General features: G+C 43.7%; 1 protein-coding gene across 2 annotated transcripts in view; it reads left to right on the forward strand.

Moving 5' to 3' along the window:
* The window catches only part of LOC119465313 (protein Mpv17), a 63576-nt gene extending 44933 nt beyond the window's left edge, over window positions 1–18643 (forward strand). The window contains exons 1-2 of one of the 2 annotated variants that reach the window (XM_037726111.2): window positions 8807–9433; window positions 14683–18643. In XM_037726111.2, the coding sequence (XP_037582039.1) occupies window positions 9279–9433; window positions 14683–15067 (540 nt within the window). In that variant the 5' untranslated portion in view covers window positions 8807–9278 and the 3' untranslated portion in view covers window positions 15068–18643. Of the gene's footprint in view, window positions 1–8806; window positions 9434–14682 lie in introns of those variants that run through there. The other variant, XM_037726112.2, reaches the window with a different exon arrangement.
* Window positions 18644–21654: the final 3011 nt, after the last annotated feature.

A 21654-nucleotide genomic window follows, 5' to 3' on the forward strand; every position in this document is an offset into this window, starting at 1 on the left:
GGCAGAGACCCTGGAAAAGCTCTCCGCGCCTGGGGCAATTGCTGTTTACCGGTGCAACAGACTGGTGGACAATGCACGTGTACCCACAGAATCAGTAATTGCCACGTTTGCGGGTACATCTTCCCCCACAGAGATAAAGGTCTGGCCTCTGATCTTCAGAGTGGATACGCTTGCCTCGCGCCCATTACAAGGCGCTTTGGACATAGCATCATCATCATCATCATCACTATCATCATCAGCCTATATTTTATGTTCACTGCAGGACGAAGGCCTCTCCCTGCGATCTCCAATTACCTCTGTCTTGCGCTAGCGTATTCCAACTTGCGCAAGCAAATTTCCTAACTTCATCATCCCATCTGCTTTTCTGCCGACCTTGACTGCGCTTCCCTTCTCTTGGTATCCATTCTGTAACTCTAATGGTCCACCGGTTATCCATCCTGCGCATTACATGGCCTGCCCAGCTCCATTTCTTCCGCTTAATGTCAACTAGAATATCGGCTATCCCCCTTTGTTCTCTGATACACACCGCTCTCTTCCTGTCTCTTAACGTTAGTCCTAAGAGTTTTCGTTCCATCGCTTTTTGTGCGGTCCTTGTTCTCGAGCTTCTTTGTTAACCTCCAAGTTTCTGCCCCATATGTTAACACCGGTAGATTGCAATGATTGTACACTTTTCTTTTCAACGACAGTGGTAAGCTCCCAGTTAGGATTTGGCAATGCCTGCCGTATGCACTCCAACCCAATTTTATTCTTCTGTAAATTTCTTTCTCGTGATCAGGGTCCCCTGTGAGTAATTGACCTAGATAAACGTACTCCTTTACAGACTCTAGAGGCTGACTGGCTATCCTGAATTCTTTCCCCTTGCCAGGCTATTGAACATTATCTTTGTCTTCTGCATATTCATCTTCAACCCAATTCTTACACTTTCTCGATTAAGGTCCTGAATCATTTACTGTAATTCGTCCCCATTGTTGCTGAATAGGACAATGTCATCTGCAAACCGAAGGTTGCTGAGATATTCGCCGTTGATCCTCACTCCTAAGCCTTCCCAGTCTAAGAGCTTGAATACTTCTAAGCATGCAGTGAATAGCATTGGAGAGATTCTGTCTCCTTGCCTGACCCCTTTCTTAATGGGTAACTTTCTACTTTTCTTGTGGAGAACTAAGATAGCTGTGGCATCCTTGTAGATGTTTGCTAAGATATTCACGTATGCCTCCTGTACTCCTTGATTACGCAATGCCTCTATGACTGCTGGTATCTCTACTGAATCGAATGTGTTTTCATAATCTATATATGAAAGCCATATAGAGAGGTTGATTGTACTCCGCAGATTTCTCTATTACCTGATTTATGACATGGATATGATCCATCGCAGAATATCGCTTCTTGAAGCCAGCCTGTTCTCTTGGTTGGCTGAAGTCAACTGTTGCCCTGATTCCATTGGAAATTATCTTAGTGAATATTTTATACAATACTGAAAGCAAGCGAATGGGTCTATAATTCTTCAATTGTTTAACGTCTGCCTTCTTACGAATGATGTTGGCGTTCTTCCAGCTCTCTGGTGCACTTGAAGTCGCGAGGCATTGTGTATAAAGGGTTTAAAGTTTTTCAAGCATGATATCTCCTCCATCTTTGATTAAATCTACTGTTATTCCATCTTCTCCAGCCGCTTTTCCCCTGGTCATGTCTTTCAAGGCCCTCCTAACTTCATCGCTAGTTATAGAAGGAGCCTCTGTATCCGGTTCATCACTATTTCGAATGAAAGTAGCTTGGCTGTTTTGGGCACTGTACAGGTCAGTATAGAATTCTTCCGCTGCTTTTACTATGTCATCGAAATTGCTGATATTGCCCTGCTTATCTTTCAGTGCATACATCTTGCCTTGTCCTATGCCAAGCGTTCTTCGTACTTATTTAATGCTGCGTCCATATTTTACGGCTTCCTCAATCTTTCCCACGTTTTAATTTCGAATATCCCTTACTTTCTTCGTGTTCATCAGCTTTGACAGTTCAGCGAATTCTATCTGATCTCTTGAGTTGGACATTTTCATGTTTTGTCGTTTCTTTATTAGGTCCTTTGTTTCTTGAGAGAGCTTACCTACTGGTTGCCTTGGTGCCTTACCTCCCACTTCAATTGCTGCTTGAGATAAACCTAGTTACGGTTTCATTCATTACCTCTATATTGTCTTTATCTTCCTTTGCTAAAGCTGCATATTTGGTTGCGAGCACCAGCCTGAATTGGTCTGCTTTTACCCTTACTGCCTCTAGGTTGGCCTGTTTCCTCTTAACTAATTTCACTCTTTCCCTGTTCAAATTGAGAGAAATCCTAGACCTCACTAACCTATGGTCACTGCACTTTACCTTACCTAACACTTCTACATCCTGCACTATGCTTAGATCGGCAGACTATTTCATTCCTTGTTTCTCCATTAGGGCTTTTTCCAGGTCCACTTCCTGTTGTAGCGCTTCCTGAAGAAGGTATTCATTATTCGGAGCCTATTCCTTTCCGCGAATTCTACTAACATGCATTCCTCTTGCATTCCTAGAACCGACGCCGTAGTTGCCAATTGCTGGCTCACCAACCTGTTTTTTCCCCACTTTTGCATTGAAGTCGCCCATGACTACAGTATACTGAGTTTGCACCTTTCTCATTACTAATTCAACATCTTCATAAAACTGTTCCATTTCCTTCATCATCGTGACTAGAGGTTGGGGCGTAGGCTTGTACTACCTTCATTTTGTACCTCCTATTCAGCTTTATTACGACGACTGCTACCCTCTCATTAATGCTGTAGAATTCATCAATGTTGCCCGATATTCTGTTATGGACAAGAAACCCTACCTCGGATTCTCTCTGATCTGGAAGACCTCTGTAGCAGAGGACATCGTCGTTAGTCAGCACTGTGTAAGCCTCACCAGTTCTTCTAACCTCACTAAGGCCAATATTATCGCAGGAAATGCCTGATAATTCTTCAAATAGTCCTGCTAAGCTAGCCTCACTCGAGAGGGTGCGCGTGTTGAACGTTGCCAATGTCAGTTTCCATTGGCGGCCTGCCCGGACCCAGAGGTTATTAGGACCCTCTGCCGCGTAGCAGGTCTGACCGCCGCCTTGGTCAGGTGCTCCGGAGCCACTGGGGACTGAGGGCCATGGGTTTATTGTCGGAGTCATGAGGGAGGTAGTGGCGGAATATATACTGCACCAGGGAGGCAAATTGGCATAGGCCAAATAGCATAGGCGTTCGTAAATCTAGCCTTCGCTGTTGTGCATGCGGGAAGAGCCAATCCTCTAGTGACTGCTCGGCTCAATGGGACACGTGCTGCCTTTGCGATGGAGCCCACAAGGTTGATTATTCTAGCTGCCCTGTTAGAAATCAAGAAATCCAAATCCTGGAAGTTATGGACAAAAGGCGTCGCTCACGCCGAGATGCCAAAAGGAAAGAGCTCATGGATATGTGAGTGTGACAGCAAGGCACCAGGCTGTCGTTGATGGCACGCTGTCAGAGGTAATCGCACAAGCGATTGCAAAGTAAATGGCTAAAATCAAGAGCGTATTGTAGAAAGCGTCACGGAATGCTTTAATGGCTTTGTATCCTCACAACTAGTGCAATTATTACCGACTGCTACTGCTCAATCAATGTACTCTGAAATGAATGCTACTATACACCTCACGCTCAGGAAGTTGACGTTTTGCGGCATCTGCACAGAAAGTAAGTTAGGCCTATTGAAGGTCCCTCCAGCAAAGACACTACTAACTCAGACAATCCTGATTCACAGGATACCTCAATCGTGTAAATTGATGTGAGGGCACAGAAAATGAGGTTTTCTCCCCTGGAGAATACCACTTTACGCTCAATTTGTAAATCTAAGAAAATCCTCTCTGAAGTCAACTCAAAATCCAATATTTTGGAGGAGGCAGTTGCCTCTGCGGTGGTCTCATCACCGGAAGGTAGATGAGGGTACTACAGTGGAACTGCACATCAATATTCGCTGCTTCTAACGATTTAAACGTTCTATCTTATCAACTTTGTCCCGATATAATGCTACTGCAAGAAACTTGGTTATCCCCTGAAAAAATTATTTTGTTTGCGTGATTTTAGATCGTTTCGCCTAGATCGTCCGTCTAAAAGAGGGGGCTTGTTAATTATGGTATAAAGCAAGTTTTGCCACAGGGCAAATATATCATTCAAGCTGATGTCACCAGAATGTGAAATTTTAGCAGTAGAAATTACTCTCCCTGGCAGTAGGCCTTTCTTGGTGGCTAATGCATATTTTCCTTCGGGTGTGCAGGATACACGCCCACTAGACTTAGTTCTGGCAAAATGCGATAAAGAAATTGTATTGGCTGGAGACTTCAACTCGCATCACATATCCTGGGGAGCCAGATCAGACCAGTGTGGTAAGCGTATGTGGGACTGGGCAACAATTAAGTAATAATTTTCTATGTCAAAATTCGGAATCAGTTACATTTATTCGCGGACAGTTTAGATCTGTGCTGGATTTTACATTTTCGGGTCCAGGTCTTTCCATATCCTCATGGGAAACAGTGGATGTTGGGACAAATAGTGATCACGTTCCAATTAAGTTTGACGTTATAGGTCCGCAATCCACCATGGAGGCTCGAATCCACTCATTTGTGGATTACCAGAGTTAAAAAATGTTTGCTGAACACTTTCAAATCAACAATTGAAAATCATGCATGAACGCTGAGGATATTTCCTCAATCTTAGACACTTCGCGCAAAAGACCAGAATTCTAGTTAAAAGCTAGCAAGAACCCTACTTCTACGAGTTGGTGGAATGACTACTGCTCGCGGGATTACAAGCGACGGAAAGCTGCGTGGAAACAACTCATGCAGAACCAGTCTCCGAGAAACTGGAATAACTACACATTTATAGCTGGAACGTTTAAAGGAACGGCCTCTAAGGCAACAGATTATTACAATGTCCGACATTTTGAATTTCTTTCAAAGTCAAATAATAAGCGTGCACTGTTTCGGTTTTTAAGATCACAAAAAATTATTCCGCGTCCCTGGAACTTCGAGTCAATAGAAATCGATAAAGAGTGATAAAGCAGAATCTCTAGAGTCAATTGCGAGAGGTTTGGAGATCCGGTTCTCGACTTGTCTTCCCTCCTCTCCTCAGAGACAGGGCACAGTTGAAGATTTCGAAGAGATTTCTTTGTCAGAATTGTCGGAGGCTGTTTCATGTTTACCAGCTGCAGCCCCAGGTGCTGATGGGCTTACTACTAAGATGCTTAAACTTCTGTTTGACATTGCTCCTAACGTTCTGTTAGATACTGTAAATCACTCAATACAATATGCTTGGATCCCTTCTGCGTGGAGAATCGCACAGATGATTCCACTGCTTAAAGACCAAAACAAAGGGTATGTACTAGACAACATTCGGCCGATCTCTCTAACATCAAATTTTGTAAAATTAATAGAAAGATTATGATACACCCGCATGATTGCATTTGTGACCACAGGAGAATTAATTATTGAACCCCTGTCAAATTGGATTTAGGCCAGGGATGTCAATCTGGTGCGCACACGTCGACCTAGAAAGCCGAAATCAGTTGGCTCGCTACCTCAGCCAATGTGCAGCTCTAGTTACATTAGACATTTCAAAAGCACACGATAGTGTGGAATACCCTATTTTAACAGAAATGATGCAGGAAATGAGATTACCTGATTACTTCGTAACGCGGACTGCTGAGTTCTTCCAGGGCAGGGAGTTTTACTGTGCGTAAAGTGGAATTGTATCAGGAAAATTCAGACAAACACGCGGGGTTCCACAAGGCTCAGTGTTATCGCGGCTTTTGTTTAATATCTCGCTAAGCTCCATTCCTTGTCATCAGAATGTATGCACGTACGTTTACACTGATGATATAGCGTTTTTTGCTTCGGCAAATGATATTCATTCACTGTACGAGCACTTACAGGAATACTTATGCGAGTTGGAAGCTTGGCTGGATAGTATCCACTTGTCCCTTAATGTATATAAGAGCGCTGTTCTTGTCTTTTCGGTGCAAGACCCATGCAGTTACGATATCCATTTCGTACCGCCATTCCACTATTCCACAAGTGGAAAAAGTCAGAGACCTAGGAATTATTTATGATGAAAACCTTAACTGGCGTCAACATATTGAAAATATAACTTCAAAAGCTTCCCGTGCAATGGGGATATTGAAAAGGATTAGCAATAATCGATGGGGCATGCACAGAGACACACTTATAATGATTTACCGCATGTATATCCGGCCAATACTAGAGTTCGGCGGTGTGTTATTGTCTGGCTCCCCGGCTTATAAACTACGTCCTCTACTTTTGCTGGAAAGGGAAGCACTTCGCTTATGTCTGGGGCTGCCAAAGTTTGTAGCGAACGCCGTGCTCTACAAGGAATCACGACTTACTTCCCTAGAAATGAGATTTAAAATACTCACTGTCATTGAATACTCAATTCATAAGGCTCTATGAATCTCCAATAAGAAGATCCCAGTCGATATTTATTAGTCAACCAGCTTTATTTTTTTGGAGTCTCATGGCCTCGGTTCCACACGCCACGGGTGAATAAAACAGAATCAATCGTTATTAAGTCCGTTAAATGTACGTTCAAATGATATAATCACGGTGAGCAGTATCCAAAATTCATTGGTTATTACTTATGATAACATATAACGCAACCATGCGAAGCAACTTCCCTGGCATATTCCTAATGGCTTACTCCAAGATCACTTGGACAAGCTCCAAACAAACGTAATTATAGAAACAGATGCTTCGCAGAGTGCGGGAAAGGTCGGGGTTGGAATTTTTTCATCGGCATTAGATTGGAATTTTTCTGTTCGGCTCCCCGACTACACTCCAATATTCCTAGCGGAATTCCTAGATGTTGTCTTAGTTTTGCGTAAGCTACAGCCTCCCACAACAACCGCGGTAGTATTAACATACTCTTTGTCCTTGTGCACCTCACTTACTGCTCCCGGCGAGTCGCATTATACTAAAAAAATTGCACTCATTGGTTCCAAGTCATTTGCGGAATTTGCGATTAGTATGGGTACCTGGTCACAAAGGCATATTTATGAATGAAGCGGCAGATAGCCTGGCAAAGACTTCTATTGCAGGCCTTGTGTGTTCCCTTCTTCCAACGAAGGGTTTCATAACGTCTGCCAGGTTTAGAAGATACACCCTTATGGCATCAAAATCAGATCTAGCATCATCCACCGAACTGCACCACTTACAATTCCCTTGGAGCAGGAACTTTTGCAAATCCAGACAAACAGAAGTGGCATTAACAAGACTGCGATGTCGAGTCCCCCGCCTAAATTTGTACATGCACCGATCTGGTCTGGCGATTTCCCCTTTGTGCCATTTCTGTAACGCATTAGAAACGATCGACCATTACTTACTGGACTGCTGGCCGATTTCTATGTATGGGCACCGTCGGGAGCTTTTCCTATATGGTTGTTTAAATTAACTCTGTGGCGCAATCAACACTACCCCGAGCATCCCTCGGTATGGTGGGACTCAAGTCTCTAGATATTGTTTTGTTTTACCGGAACATCTCGGGACTTTAGGTGGGACCATATAGTTCAGGCGCCTGCAAATGCATATCCTTTTACGCACCACATCTTTTACATCAAAATTTTCAAAATTTCAAATTTTCCATTCGATACTTCTGGAAAATATACTAAATGAACTTTACACGTGATTCACACGTGTGCACGTGCTACGTGTAAATTTTTTGTGGCATAATATTCTGCATATTTTTGGCGTCGCAAAAATGAGTCGTAGCAAAGGCGCCTTGCGTCCTTTGACACTTTTTTGCGCAGCTGTTCATCTGGAATTAGTAAAGTAACTCTATGGTCTCATGACCTATTTATTCCGAAAAGCTAACATACAACTGATTTTTCGAGCTAGTCTTTCTTTTCTCTTCTTTTTGTGTCATTTTCCATACAACAGGACAAAATGACAACAGCTGCACACTTCAATTGTTTGGCTATTGTAAGATGTTTAGAAAATGCGTAGGGTGTCAGCTATATAGCAGCTGCATAACGCCTTCGTGGCGAGCCATGTGAGCCTGTTGCGCCCACCCTAATAAATAACAGTTGAATGCTGTAGTTGTGGCTTTCATATTCCGTTGTGTAACGCTTAGAGCACAAAGAAGACGGGGACACGATGAAGAAGCGATGCATACGAGCGCTCCTCTGTCCGGCGCTCGCTTTATTTTTATTTTTCCACTGTATACATCTATGCACCAGAGCGACAAATATAATTTCTACACTTCATATACACCGCGCACAATTATTTGGGACATTTGCGCAAAGCTTTAGTAGAACATATTGCGTAAGGCCCATGTTTCACTTTATTCCTTATATTTACTTCGGCTTGAAGCAGGATTATCTTACCTCCAAAACTCGGCCATATCGAAAATTAATAAACAAACTGACGCGCACTGTCGGGCGGCTCTGCTCACACCGAATTCGAGCACATCGAAGGCACCCCACACCAACGTTACTAGAATAAACTTATTCTAGTAACGTTGGCCCACACCGCCACTCTACAGACACATTTAGACATAACTAACTACATAACTAACTACATAACATGTGTGTTATAGTAGGTAGTTTTGTTAGCAACATCACACATGACTTTGTTGTTCGATTGAACGGCTTAAGCCGCTTCAGAGGCAACGCTGCACGCATGAATCGATTTCCCACTCTTGAGCGCGTTATTTGTTTTCAAAAATAGCCGCGTTTTCGTCGGAGTTACGTCAGGTCACGTGACTTCCGGTTTACGGCTTTCGTTTTGTTTTGTAACCGTTGGCTTGATTGCCTTGCTTTTGCTCGCTTTGCTTAACCTCCTCTACCCAAGGTGTGCGCCGGAGCCTGAACATGTGGTCATGTCGTGCACTGAATATGTAGTCATGTGGATTCAGCTGTGCTGCCGCGTTGATCTCATGCAATGCGGAGCGATTGGGCAGGAAATTTGATCCGAACAAACACGTGCAAACCCGAAGAGCCGGCGCATCAAACCGTGTCTTTGCTGTCGCTGCCGTCCGAAATCGGCGCTTCCGATAACTAGGGCGACCCGGGACTCCCAAGGGGACTCAAATCTTTGAGATAAACATTCCCGCCGCTGTCTCTACACGTGGTTGCCAAGGCGGTTGGTAGAGACGAACCACTTCGACGGTTAGTTTACGGCGCGTTTTCCGCATTGCTGTCCGTACGGAGCTTGCGATTTAAGGGCGTTTGACGTGCGCTAGCGTTGGAAACGGCTTCGATCGGAAATGCGGCAGGCGTGGAACCTCTACGCGCGTGTGATGCGCGATCACCCGGTGAAGACGCAGCTGATCACCACGGCGACCGTGATGCTTTCGGGTGACCTGATCGCCCAGAAAGTGCTCGAACGCCGGTCCAGCATCGACGTTCCTCGAGCGGCCAGGTATGGTCGAGTTGTTTCGTCCTCCACTGTATAAACTGGCAACAGGTTTTTCAAAAATGACTATGACTCTTACTGCATACATGGGGGGAAAAAAGAAATGAAAACACAAATTGGTAGTTTTTCGTGTTTTTTTTTTTCTTTTCTCCCTCCAAGAATGCATAAAGTAATCCTATCGTAGCCTTACCATTCAGGCATTTTCATTTGTCAAGTAAACTGGTGGATAACAAGACAGAACCTCGTTACTTTTTATTCCATTTATACCATACTCAAGAGACGTCGTGTGGGCATGCAGGATGCATGGAACCAAATTGCGCTTAAGTTTGCTTTAATAACCCATGTATAAGATATAACTTTAAGATTATTAAAGGTGTAAGATTATTTCCTTTCACGATATAGCAAGTTGTCAGCATTATTTATTGTTCTGTAATCGGCATCAGCCTATTCTTTTTATTTAATAACAAATAACTTTTAACAATGGAAAAATTATGCAATAATGAACATGTTATTGGAATCTCTGTGAAGCGAAGCTTTTGTGAATTGTCGAGGGAATAGTGATTCGATGAGGACAAATGAATTCTGAGAGAAGTACGATGCAAAAGACAGGGGTAAAATTTACTAGCATTTTTTCTCTTTCATTCATGCATCCATGGCCTAATAGCTACTTGTACAGATGCACATCCTCTCATGCGCACATGCTATGTGACATGAAGCGCATGTCTATTTGGTAAGACAGCAACAGCCACGGTCGAGGAAATTCTGGCAGTGTTCACTAAGGAAACCATGCTTTAAAAAACTTGGAAGCATTAATTTGTAGATGTGATGAGTGCGCCAAGAGGTCCCTGTCTATTATTGCATGTGCGTAGAAGGGAGACCAAAATTCATCTGTTCTTGCGAACTATGGAATTAATGCGTGGCTTCAACAGCATTGGGTGCATCTGGTGGTTAATGGCGACAAATAAGACTTAGGATCAATGGAGATTTGTTAAGAGTAAAGAACGGAATTCCTGTCTAAATGCTTTTCTTCGCTCATGAAGTGCCTGAATGCCTTTAGATTTTATTTGGTTACAGAGGAGTCGGTGAGAGAAAATTTTCGATGAACTTGATTGCTTCTTTTTGAACCCTCTTGAGGTTGCTGAGTTCGTGTGCAGGTCTCAAAGAATACAAGCATGCTCAAATTTAGGTCTGATTAGTGAGTAATAGGTTACTGCTGTGGTGTTGAACCAAGGAGGTTAAAAAAAAGTTCTGGAGTGGCAATGCTGCTTTGAAAGTGAAGCCAAGCCGCCGCCATCTTACTCAGGGCAAGAAGAGACATTGGGGAATGGTGTAATTTAGGAAACGCCTGCTTTTCGCCTCCTTCATGTTTCATATGGCTAATTTCGCTGTGAAGATCCTATTAAATGTACACCTTTGTTTCACAACTTTTAGGAGCAAAGCTGAGTGTCGTGGTACATTTTTTTAGAGTTCTTAGCCAAATATAATATTTTAGCTAGAAACAACGACCTTTTATTTTGCAATTACCCTAGCGTTTATATTCGCACAACAAACGCACTTAAGGTGTGCGCGGACTGCAGCCTGCGCGACACTCTTTCAGAGGTGAAGTCAGGGCAAGCGCTGGCTTCACCCCTGCTGGTAAACATTAGCGGGCGCCGCCACTCCAGAAGTTTTTTTTTTAACCTCCTTGTGTTGAACAGTGTTTTTAAGTTTGTGACTCCAGTAACATAGTGCAACTGAAGAAATAATATTTATATTTACGTTCCACGACAGGTTTATGCCAAACAGGGTTATGCCTAAATATATGTAGCTATTTACTTCTTGCAGTGGTGAGGAAACCAATTTATAACTGTATCCAAGTGGCCACTTTTCACTTGTAAAAGAAGGGAATACAGTTTTTCTGGGTTTAACACCGTGCCTCACTCGTTACACCATTTTCAAATATTATTTGTGCTAGTGCTGATAGACTTTTGGTTATCCGAACATGTAATTTCTTTGTAAGAAATGCAATCATACATTAACACTAGAATGTGGTCTTCTAGCGTGACAATATGAAAAATATTGTTAATATACAACAAGAAGGCCTTCAAGATTGCGTGCGCTATCAGGTTTTGCTCCGGCCATCCCATTCAGCTCGCTTCCCACCAAAAAAAGTGTAATGCGGTTCACGAGCTTGGGCTGTCCCAGTTGGAGGCGGTCACAGAAAGGCATACCACGTGAGATCTGAATGTGAGCATTGCCTTTCTTTTCACGTGTGGTGGAAGATTTTCACAGATATATCCCAGACAATTTTTCAGCTCTGCCGCGAACTTTTTGCCATCTCAACCGCCTAGTCCTTTCGTGCCTCTATTTTTATTGTGTACCTTTCTATAACCTTATCCATTGATTTCGTTGTACCTATAGTCCGTACTTATGGTATGCTTGTTCTAATGTTCTAAAAAATCATGTGTGGGCTCTCACACTATTCTTTGTCTGTGACCTTGTAGCTTATGGTAGGTGGCAGAGTTTAATTACTGCCTGTCTTCTTTTTCTCTCTTATTATTAATATTTTTTTAACATTGCTTTGTGTTGATTCAGCCATTCATGTAGCTATTTTCGCATTTGTGCGCCAACCCGGTAGTGCAATGATCGTCGTGTACTAATTGGTAGTGCCTTATCAAGCGGTACTAATTTCTGTTCTCAGTTTTCATCTCAATTGTACTTTTTTGCATTGAATGTATGATGTTGCATTATATTGCGTTGTGTGATCAATGCTTTTGATACGTTGATGCTTTTTTTCTGCCTTGTTGAATAACACTTGTCTCATGTTGGTGTAACCAATGTTTCCCCTGTACCCAATGCCTTTCTCAATGCATGTAAGGTATTCATAAATAATTATATTTATTAAAAGAAGAAAAAAAAACCGTGTCCCGCTTGACTTCATTTCTTTCTCTTGATGTCAACTAGAGTATTAGCTATCCCCTTTTGCTCTCAGAGCCACACCACTGGCTTCTTGGCCCTTAGCCTCGCACCAAACATTTTTCATTCCATCACTCTTTTCAGGTTCCTTAGTTTCGTCTCCACTCTTGTTTGTTAACCTCCACAAATTTCTGCCCTGTTAGCACCAGTAGAATGCAGTGATTGTACACTTCTCGCTTCAACGATAGCAGTAAGGTGCCAGTCGTGACTTGCGAATGCGCCTGCCATCTGTACTCCAACGCATTTTATTCCTCTGTACATTTCCTTTTCATGATTCGGATGCCTTCTGATAAGTCGGCCTTGATATTTATGTACTCTTGTGCACCTTGTAGAGCCTTACTGCCAATCACAAATTCTCGTTCTCTTGCCAGGCTACTGAATCTAACGTTTGTCTTCTGAAAGGGAGAAATTGCCATCCACCCAACTGTAGCATAAAGCTACAGTGGAAAGCCATATGGGCTTGCATTAGAAGAAAAATTTGCCCTGGTACGGGGTTTGAAACTCGGGAAAATGAGAGAATTTTTTTTAACTGCGAATCTTCTTTTTCTAATGGACATCGCTAGAGATCCCCTATAAGAAGTGCACATATACAAGGAAGGTGATTAGCAGATTGTGGTGTTTAACTTCGCAAAACTGCACAGTGATTTATGAGGGATGCTATATTGGGCAGCTCCAAATCAATTTTTGCTATGTGAGGGTTCTTTAATGTGCTCACAAAGTATGATGTACACGAGCGGTTTTGCATTCCACCCCCATCAGAACGTGGCCACCGTGGCCGGGCTTGGAACGCGTGACTTCACGCCCATAAAACTGCACCACAGTCCAGTGGCGCACCGATGGGGGGGGAGGGGGTTTCGGGGGTTGTAACCCCCCCCCCCCCTGAGGCCAACTTAACCCCCCTTTTGTTTAACCCCTTTTCTTTCCTTGCGCATTTCAGTACTGCAACTAAGATGTAAGACGCGCGATCATCTGCACACTCGCAAAAAGCGCATTTTCTGACAATTTTTCGAGAAGAAATCGAAATTAGTGCTGTTTAGATGGTATTGGCAAACTGTCAACCCCCCCCCCCCCCCCTGGCAGAGATCCTGGGTGCGCTACTGCCACAGTCACTTCGATATAGCATTTTAAAACGAAGGTGGATGACCTACCGCTGTGGTGCTGTACTCTCCACCAACAGAGCAACAAAGCCTTGCAAAAGTAAACAGCCGCCTTTTGCAGTAGAGATGAGCGTCAGTAGGGTGCAGCTGGGTGATTTAACACAGATGCAGCTGTTCAAAGGAATGGAGGACGGGTTACCTTCACTAGCTAGACACACCCCGACATTCAGGACACTCGCAGCCATGTGACAGAAACAACAGACTCTTTATTACTTATGCTACAGGTCATCCATGTTGCGATCAGTAGCTGTTCGCAACTTGACAAACATTGATGTGAAGATCTAGGCCAACTCACTCAATGCTGTGAAGCAGTTGAAAGAAGCAAGAAAAGCAACGCGTATGTGTGAAAAGGTTTATAGACTTCACATGACTTTGCATTTCACCATCAAGGTCCACTGGGTGCAGGATCATCCTCGTAACCACTGTAATCGTAGCCAACATCACTCGTTGCCCTTTTTTCATCTGACAGCCCACCTACTTCCTTTCCCTCAGACCCCTACTCCATATTTGTTGACCAAAATTCTCTGACAGGACGCACATGCTCTGATTCCCCTGTCTGTCTGCTCCCTTCCTCATAATCTAACTTAGGTGGAGGAAGTCTCTCTTTGGAGACAGCCCATAGCCCTTCTGTAACTGGGCCTGCGACCCAGCAGCTGGAGACCCCATGAAGTACCCAGAGTGCTTTGCCTCCACGTCTGCCGCAGATGCTCGCCATATATTGTCGCTTTGTCTGAGGACAAAAGCAACAAGAGAGAAATTGCTTAGAAACGACAGGATACGTACAAACCAGCCCACAGACTGTGAATGGTTAATTATGGATGATAAGTTTCATAGGCCAGTTATGCAACTTCATGAAAGAAGACTGCGTGCATTTACTTCATCATAGTATGCCATATGGCAAACTGTGCGGTCAAAAAAGAAGAAAAAACAAACAAATTAAATTTGCAAAAGTAAACATCAAGGCAAGCCAAAACAAAAATATTCACAAGACTAAGAATATATAACTATGAACAATGCAACAGGTCTACGGTCAAAAAGAATTCCAGGTATTTTTAGTGTCATACCAAAAGATGGGGGGTTTGAAAATAAAAAAAAATGTTTGTTTTTGGTCATTGATTTGTGAACTCCTCCAAACCTTTGCAGGTTCTTCGTCATGGGCATTGCATTTGTCGGCCCTGCTCTTCGCGTCTGGTACTTCACGCTTGAACGCATTGTCGGGAGTGGAGGTGGTCGGGCACTGGTCATCAAAAAGGTGTTCCTCGACCAGGCCCTGTTCACCCCAGTGTTCTTGCCGAGCTTTCTGGTGACTCTCGGTGCGCTTCAGCGACGCTCGTGGGAGAGCATCAAGCAGACGGTGCGGGCGGACTACCTGCCTATCCTGAAGGCAAACTACATGCTCTGGCCTGCGGCGCAGCTCATCAACTTTAGATTTGTGCCTCTCAGCTACCGAGTGCCATTTGCGAGCTGCGTGGCGCTCGTCTGGAACACATACTTGGCCTGGAAGGCCAACAAGACGCATAAGATATAGTGGATACAATTAGTCTTGAAATGCATCGACTTGTCAGCGAGTGGTCCAAGCACAGGTTTCAGTGCCAGCTAGACCAAAGCCAGCTTTTCTTTTTAGGCAGTGTCGTCTGCCCATGATGCCACTAGATGTCATTCGTGACTTCTCGGTTGTTTACAGAATTCAGTTACATATATTGTTGCCTTAGTGGGCAAATGCGAATGGGTAATTTGGGGTACGCTTGTGCCCACCGTAAATCTGATGTCTGAAGTTTTGTTAACCTTAATGCAATGGCACGAAAAAGACGAGGACGTTAAGACAAATGAAATGTACACCACAAGTGCCAACTTCCAACTGTGCTTATTTGGGAATTGACGCACCCATCTTATCAAAATTCAACAAATAGCATCAAGTTCCCTTGCCGATAATCATTAACACTTGGCTTGCTACGCATACAAGTGCCACTACATATCAATTTTTAAACATGCCCTTTTACGAATTCTACTTTACTTTGCGATAAATGAATTGATGAAGTGCTAACGCATTTTCTCTCTTGTTTTTGATAAAAAATGCCTCAATGATTCCATATGTTAACATTTCCCTCGCTCGTTTCAAGAATGCCGTGCTGTCTAGATTTGGATTACAGTCGCATTTTTTGCAGTGGTCATCTAACGTGACTGCCACAATAGTTGCGCACATTCAAGTTGTGTTCTCTAGCCTGGTCGTTGAAACAGCGATCGGATTGACCTGTGAAATCTTGTGAAAGCTTAGTGAAATCCTATACACTACATGTGAAATGCACTTCACATACCTAGTCACATGTTACTTAACCCATTTTCTTTTTCCATCTCGATTTGCTGATGCGATCACTCATAGCTTAAGAGGAGCTGAAAACAAAACATCGACATTATATCTGGATGCCACCTTCTTTACATTATGTGCAAGTCTGTGTACGTACTGTGTCACCTGCACAGGTTTTTTTTTCAGTTTTTTTTCTTTATTTGTTTTGGATGGAGCAGGCTTCAACTTTTGTAGCAGTGATACACTTAACTGATGATATGAGACCAGAGGGGTAGTTCGACGATTTCAAATGGTCTACTTGGCTAAAAAAGCTTTCTGAAATGCGATGGCTGCATGGTTTTGTTGGAGAAAAGTACGAATTGTTAGAAATGATGCCTTGCTTCACAAGTTTGAAATGTGTGATGTCAAACGATAAAAGGACTTTCTCTGACCTAGGATTATGCATACAGCAGAGGTGGTCATTATTAAAAACGAGTTCAAGATCTAAAAATTGGATTTTATTCTCTTGCGGCACCTCATTGGTGAATTGAAAGCCTTCCCCTTTTTCTTTGAAAATTTGAAGCACTTGTTCTACGGCCCTATCAAAACAGGGATCGGGGAGTTCGCTTTAAAAGTACCCTATGATCGTCTACATATCTGTACGCCTTTACGACATGCCTCGAGATAAAATTTTAATAGCACTAAAAAGTAATCATTTGTGATTCCAGCTCCACTTTGAAACTTGACTTCATCCGGTTCTGAAATTAAATTCCTAACTGCACGGAACAATGCTGCAAGCAGCAGAGAATGGTACAGGTTTTTAATGTCTACAGAAAGTCTCGTCATTTGCTGCCCATCCACACTGTCGAGACTTGTCACAATTTCCGGCGAACTGTGCACCACTTAGGGTCATTGTTGCTGAGGAAGCTCAGGTGACGTTGAAGGTACTTGCTAACTTCTCTTTGCAATACACCTTCTCCAAAGACAATTACTCTTAGTGGGCAGTCGGGTTTGTGTGTTTTTATCTTGGAGAATGCTTCTAAGAAAGATTTTCCCGCCTTTCCAACTCTTTTTCTAATGATGCCCAGTTTTAAGTTCTTTAGGCAGCTCTAAGGCCAACTTCTTCTGCTGTTGTGGTTCAAAACTGGTTAGATTGAAGCTCTTTTCCATGATTGTTTCTGCCTTCTGCTGGAGCAAGGCTTTAGGTAGCACAGCAAACCTGCCTTCCTTGTCAAATTCTATAAGAGACAGGTCATTATCCTTCAGAAGTTTTGCTATCCTTGTGATAGGAGTTTTGGCTTTCAGCCTGCAACTTACAGTTCGTTTCAGAATTACTACGCTGTCTCCAATAGCTCTTTCCTTGTCCTGGTCTGCTGCCCGTTCCGTAACATGACGAACCATGAATAGCGCTGAGGCCTTCACATGCATGGCTCGAAGCTGTGTTTTGGTCCCTCGCTGGAAATTATTTTGATTGCCGGTGGTACTGAGGCGTCATCGAAAATAGTGACAGCATTTCGTTCGAGGTTGTGGAAGTACTGTGCTGTGGAACAAGCTCGGCCACTGCCTTTTGTTTCAGCTTGTGAAAAAGATATTTCATTCATCTATAAAGACAGTTACATATTATCCATTGCTTACTTGGGAGGCAACGCTGCAGAATCTATACAAGTAGTGCGGCCATTCTCGCTCCGTGCATTTTGCAGTGCAGTTGTGCTTGATGTGCAATGCTTTCTACAGCATGGCTAAATCATATATTAAGCGAAGCTTTATAGGCTCAAAACTGTCGGTGATGGTGGTGGTGTCATGCTGAAATCTGGGCCGATCCTGGTGATTGTGCAGAAAGGGTCCAAGCTCAATGGCTCATACCCCCTGTGGGCTCGGCGACCTGTAACACGCCCTTGAACTACCTTGTCACACGTGGGACCCAAAGAGACAAAATAACCAGCCCTTCCCCTGTCGAGAAAATGAGGGTAAGCAAAGCTTGCCGTCCGATTCTAGCACGAGGGCTTCTAAAGCCCAGGCCAAACATGAGCAAAGAGCTGCCAACCCTGAGTTTAGGGCAAGCGAAGCGGAAGGCCTGCAACAGTGTCGTCTTGCCGCAAGCTTCGCTTACCCCCACTTTCTCGACAGGGGAAGGGCTCTGAATTTTTTTTACAACTACAGCTGGTGGGACTAAGATTCCGCAGTGTACTATGTTTTGATCTCGAGCGCCAGCAGTGTGCTGTGCTCACTAGCCGCAGAAATGTGCGACCCTGCTGACTTGGTGGTGAATATGCTCAGACTTGCAACTTCTTTCACGTGTTGATTACCACATATTTTGGGCCAAAAGTAAGATTATATATCTTACACTAGAATACATGATGCACACATGTCTCTTTGATATGTGACACACCGTTCTTTAGTCACAAATTCAAACAGCAGTTTCCATGGCCTTTGCAGCATTGCATGCTATATATGAAATGGAGTATCATGCTACATTGTTGTCGTAGTGTGTGAATGCAAATGGGTATTTGGGGTACACTCACGCCCAGCCACAATTCTGATGCTGAAAGTTTTATTTGGCAAAACGAATCGGGGTTCCTTTGTGATGCCGTTGTCCTTGGGAACTAGACGTTCCATTTCCCTAGACACACCTTGTGAGGATCACTTCAGCATGCCGAAACTGTGACTTCAGATATCATGTTGCATCATATGCCAACTAGGCAACGGCATGTCTCAATATTAGAAGCCATTCAAAGCTGTTGCACTTGCTGTGCTTTGATTGCATGTTAAGTTTAAAGTAGTCTGTAAAAGCCAAATAAATGATGTTTCGCCATTTTCTGACATTTCGTATTGGGTTGGTGTATAAGTGGATGACATGCTTTTTTCTATATTATAGAATTATATATTTCAGCTCGGGCCTTGTAGCTTCTGGTAAGTAAATACATCAGAAATAGACCACAAAATCATTCAGCCCCCCCCCCCCCCCCCGCCACATACACACACTTGTTTATGATCCTCGCCCAATGTCCAGAGACATCTTCGATACTGTTCCAGAAAAAAAAAATTTATCTTTCCTCCAAAACGCCATAGGAAAAATTCTGGAACTCTTCGTGAATGTTGAAGGCCTTGCAATATAGTGCATTCCAGCCGATACCAGAACGGGTGGTAGTCTGATGGTGTGAGAAATCTGGTGGATAGGCTTAATATAGACTAATTTCCCCGTTCAAATCTTCTGTCTAAATTAGGTCATTTTTGCATTGTGTGGACATGTTGCCGTTTGAGCATTTCTGTTCAACTGCTTCCTCCTCGACATGGCTGGGTTTGCCCACAATACAATAGAGCATTTTCTGGTTCAACTTGAACATATCCCATTGGGCATATCCCTCCATTTGCCTGCAGGTACACAGCATGGTCGGCTGAAGGTGAATAGTATTCTGCTTTCAACATAGCCCGAGTTCTGTTGTTCCAGTTCAGCCATTGCCTTATTTGCCTGGCATCGACAATTAAAGACACTAGTCTCTCGTCTCTGGTGACAACTTGTGACACAAAGGGCTTGGACAAGTCTCTGTGATGTTAATAATCTCACAGAAGTGTCAATCGACGTGGCAATGTCCCGGAGCGCAGCTACAGAAGTAGCGACAGCAGGCTCACGCACACAGAGCAAGCTCTTGTCCGTGCATTGTGTGCAAGGCTATTCCGTCCCCGTAGCCCCTACTGCATATCCACTTCCAACACAGAAATGTGCACACGTGCTCCTGCGTCCACAATGGTTCCAATAAGTGGTTGTAAACGATAGATACAACTGATAAGCAGAAGGGGCTATGCTAGATTCATTGGTAGAGCCTAGCAAACGACACTTGGACACTAGAATGCTCCGCTAGCGTGCGCTTGCCCCCGCTACTTTCATTGGCATGCTACGATGCACTGGTCAACACTATCGTGGGATTATCCAAATATTGGAGAGCAGTACCTGTCGCGTGGCTATGCCGTTTTGCGGCCCGAGCAGGAGGTTGCGGGTTTGACTCCCGGACATTGTGGTGGCATTTCAGTGGAGACGAAATGCAGAAGGTGCACATGGGGGAATTTCAGGGGGCGAAAATTGATCCAGAGCCTTCCACTATGGAGTCTGTTGTAGCCTCCAGTGTTGCTTTGGAATGTTAAATGGACGTTAAAAATAAAGGAATGGAATATTGGAGCTGAATTAGTTGATTACCACTACAGTACCGAAAAGCCCAATCTTACCTGCTGCCATACTCACGGACTCACAAACCGCCTGTCGCCTGTATCTCTCTGGGATGGCACCGCGCTTATTACTAAAAATTCTAGGGAGTCAAATTACCAGATTCCACAACCTCACTTGGTGCCCCGCACACGAGGGCATGGAGGGCAACACATGGGCGGACTGGCTAGCTCGCATACTAAGCATCCGAGCTGCGGACCGACCCAGTGACGAGCCTCCCTCTACACCGCGCGACATCCTCGAACACCAAAGACAGGAGCAGAGGCAATATGGACGCCCTCACCCAAAGTTAAACAGTCAACAGGCGAGGAATTGGCGCCGACTTCAAACACACACACATACCCAAACCTACATACACTTAGCCGTATTCACCAAGCACAATACACTGACGAATGCGCGTGGTGCAGGGACACGCCAACGTTACCGCACATCATGTGGATATGCCCAAACAGACCGACACATATAAGCTCCACATTACTAAAAACACAAGATTTGAATAGGCAGTGGGAGGAGTGGCTTGCGGACGAGGACCAGGCCAGGCAAATGGCTCTCCTGGACCAAGCCCAGCGAGCCGCTCGTGCCAGTGGAGCCCTGGACTAGGGGCCCCAACCACGGGACCTCAAATTTCATTTTATCCATTAAAGTTTCTCTCTCTTACCATAGGAGGAGCCTTGGTAAATGAGAAAGGACAGAGAAACGAAAGATGGGTGTGGACTCCACATTGAATTTCCCGCACTGGCTCACCGCAACGTGATTGAGTTTAACATGTATAATCAGATCTAGATTTTATTGGTAAAAAGAGACAAGGTTGTATTCCAAGAGAGGCAAAGACTGAATTTGCCAAAGTAACGTCATTGATTTTAATATGTCTAAACAGGGCTAGTTATTTTTTTGTTGGTAAATGGAGAAGGCTGTACTTCAAAAGAGCCAAAGGTTGAACTTGCCAAGGTTCAAGAACTTGTACTGAGAGTGGGCCAAGCACAATGCTTTGAAATCTGTGACATCACACTGACGTACTGGCACTGAGTTTCGAATTGAAGAAATGGAACTTCGACCTTCATTTTATATTTCTGGTAATCAACCTATTACCATGATGCTAACGATAGTAGAGTTTTTAAATTCTTCATCAGTCTAAACTGTTTCTTTTATTTGTCTTTTCTTTATTATCCCTTTAAACCCTGTGAATAAATTGAGCCAGAAATGTGCTTGTGCTACTGGCAGGATTCACAATAACAGATCAGGAAAGAACCACATATGGAGAAAGGTATGTTTTTATGGTCTTCACATAGAGCGAGCAGTGCCTTAACATTCTAACTAATGGACTATCCCCATGTGTCTGAAGCACGACTACTATACAGAGACCAGATTTTTAGGCAGTAAAAATGTGGGTTTTAGGTGCTTAAAGCAGGCACCTAAAGCTTCATTTTAGGCACTATATGTAAACTGTTTGCTAGCCACAACCTGTTTTATGTATCGAATGTTAGTAGCCCATTTTCATGGGCTTGCTGGGCACACAAGAGGCCACTGTTTATCAGTCTGCATACTGCAGCAAACATATTTCATAATTTTTTTTCGACTGTGAGCAGATAATGTATATTTATTGAACACGACT

The sequence above is a fragment of the Dermacentor silvarum genome, chromosome 9 (assembly GCF_013339745.2).
Source record: "Dermacentor silvarum isolate Dsil-2018 chromosome 9, BIME_Dsil_1.4, whole genome shotgun sequence".
Taxonomy (NCBI): Eukaryota; Metazoa; Arthropoda; class Arachnida; order Ixodida; family Ixodidae; genus Dermacentor; species Dermacentor silvarum.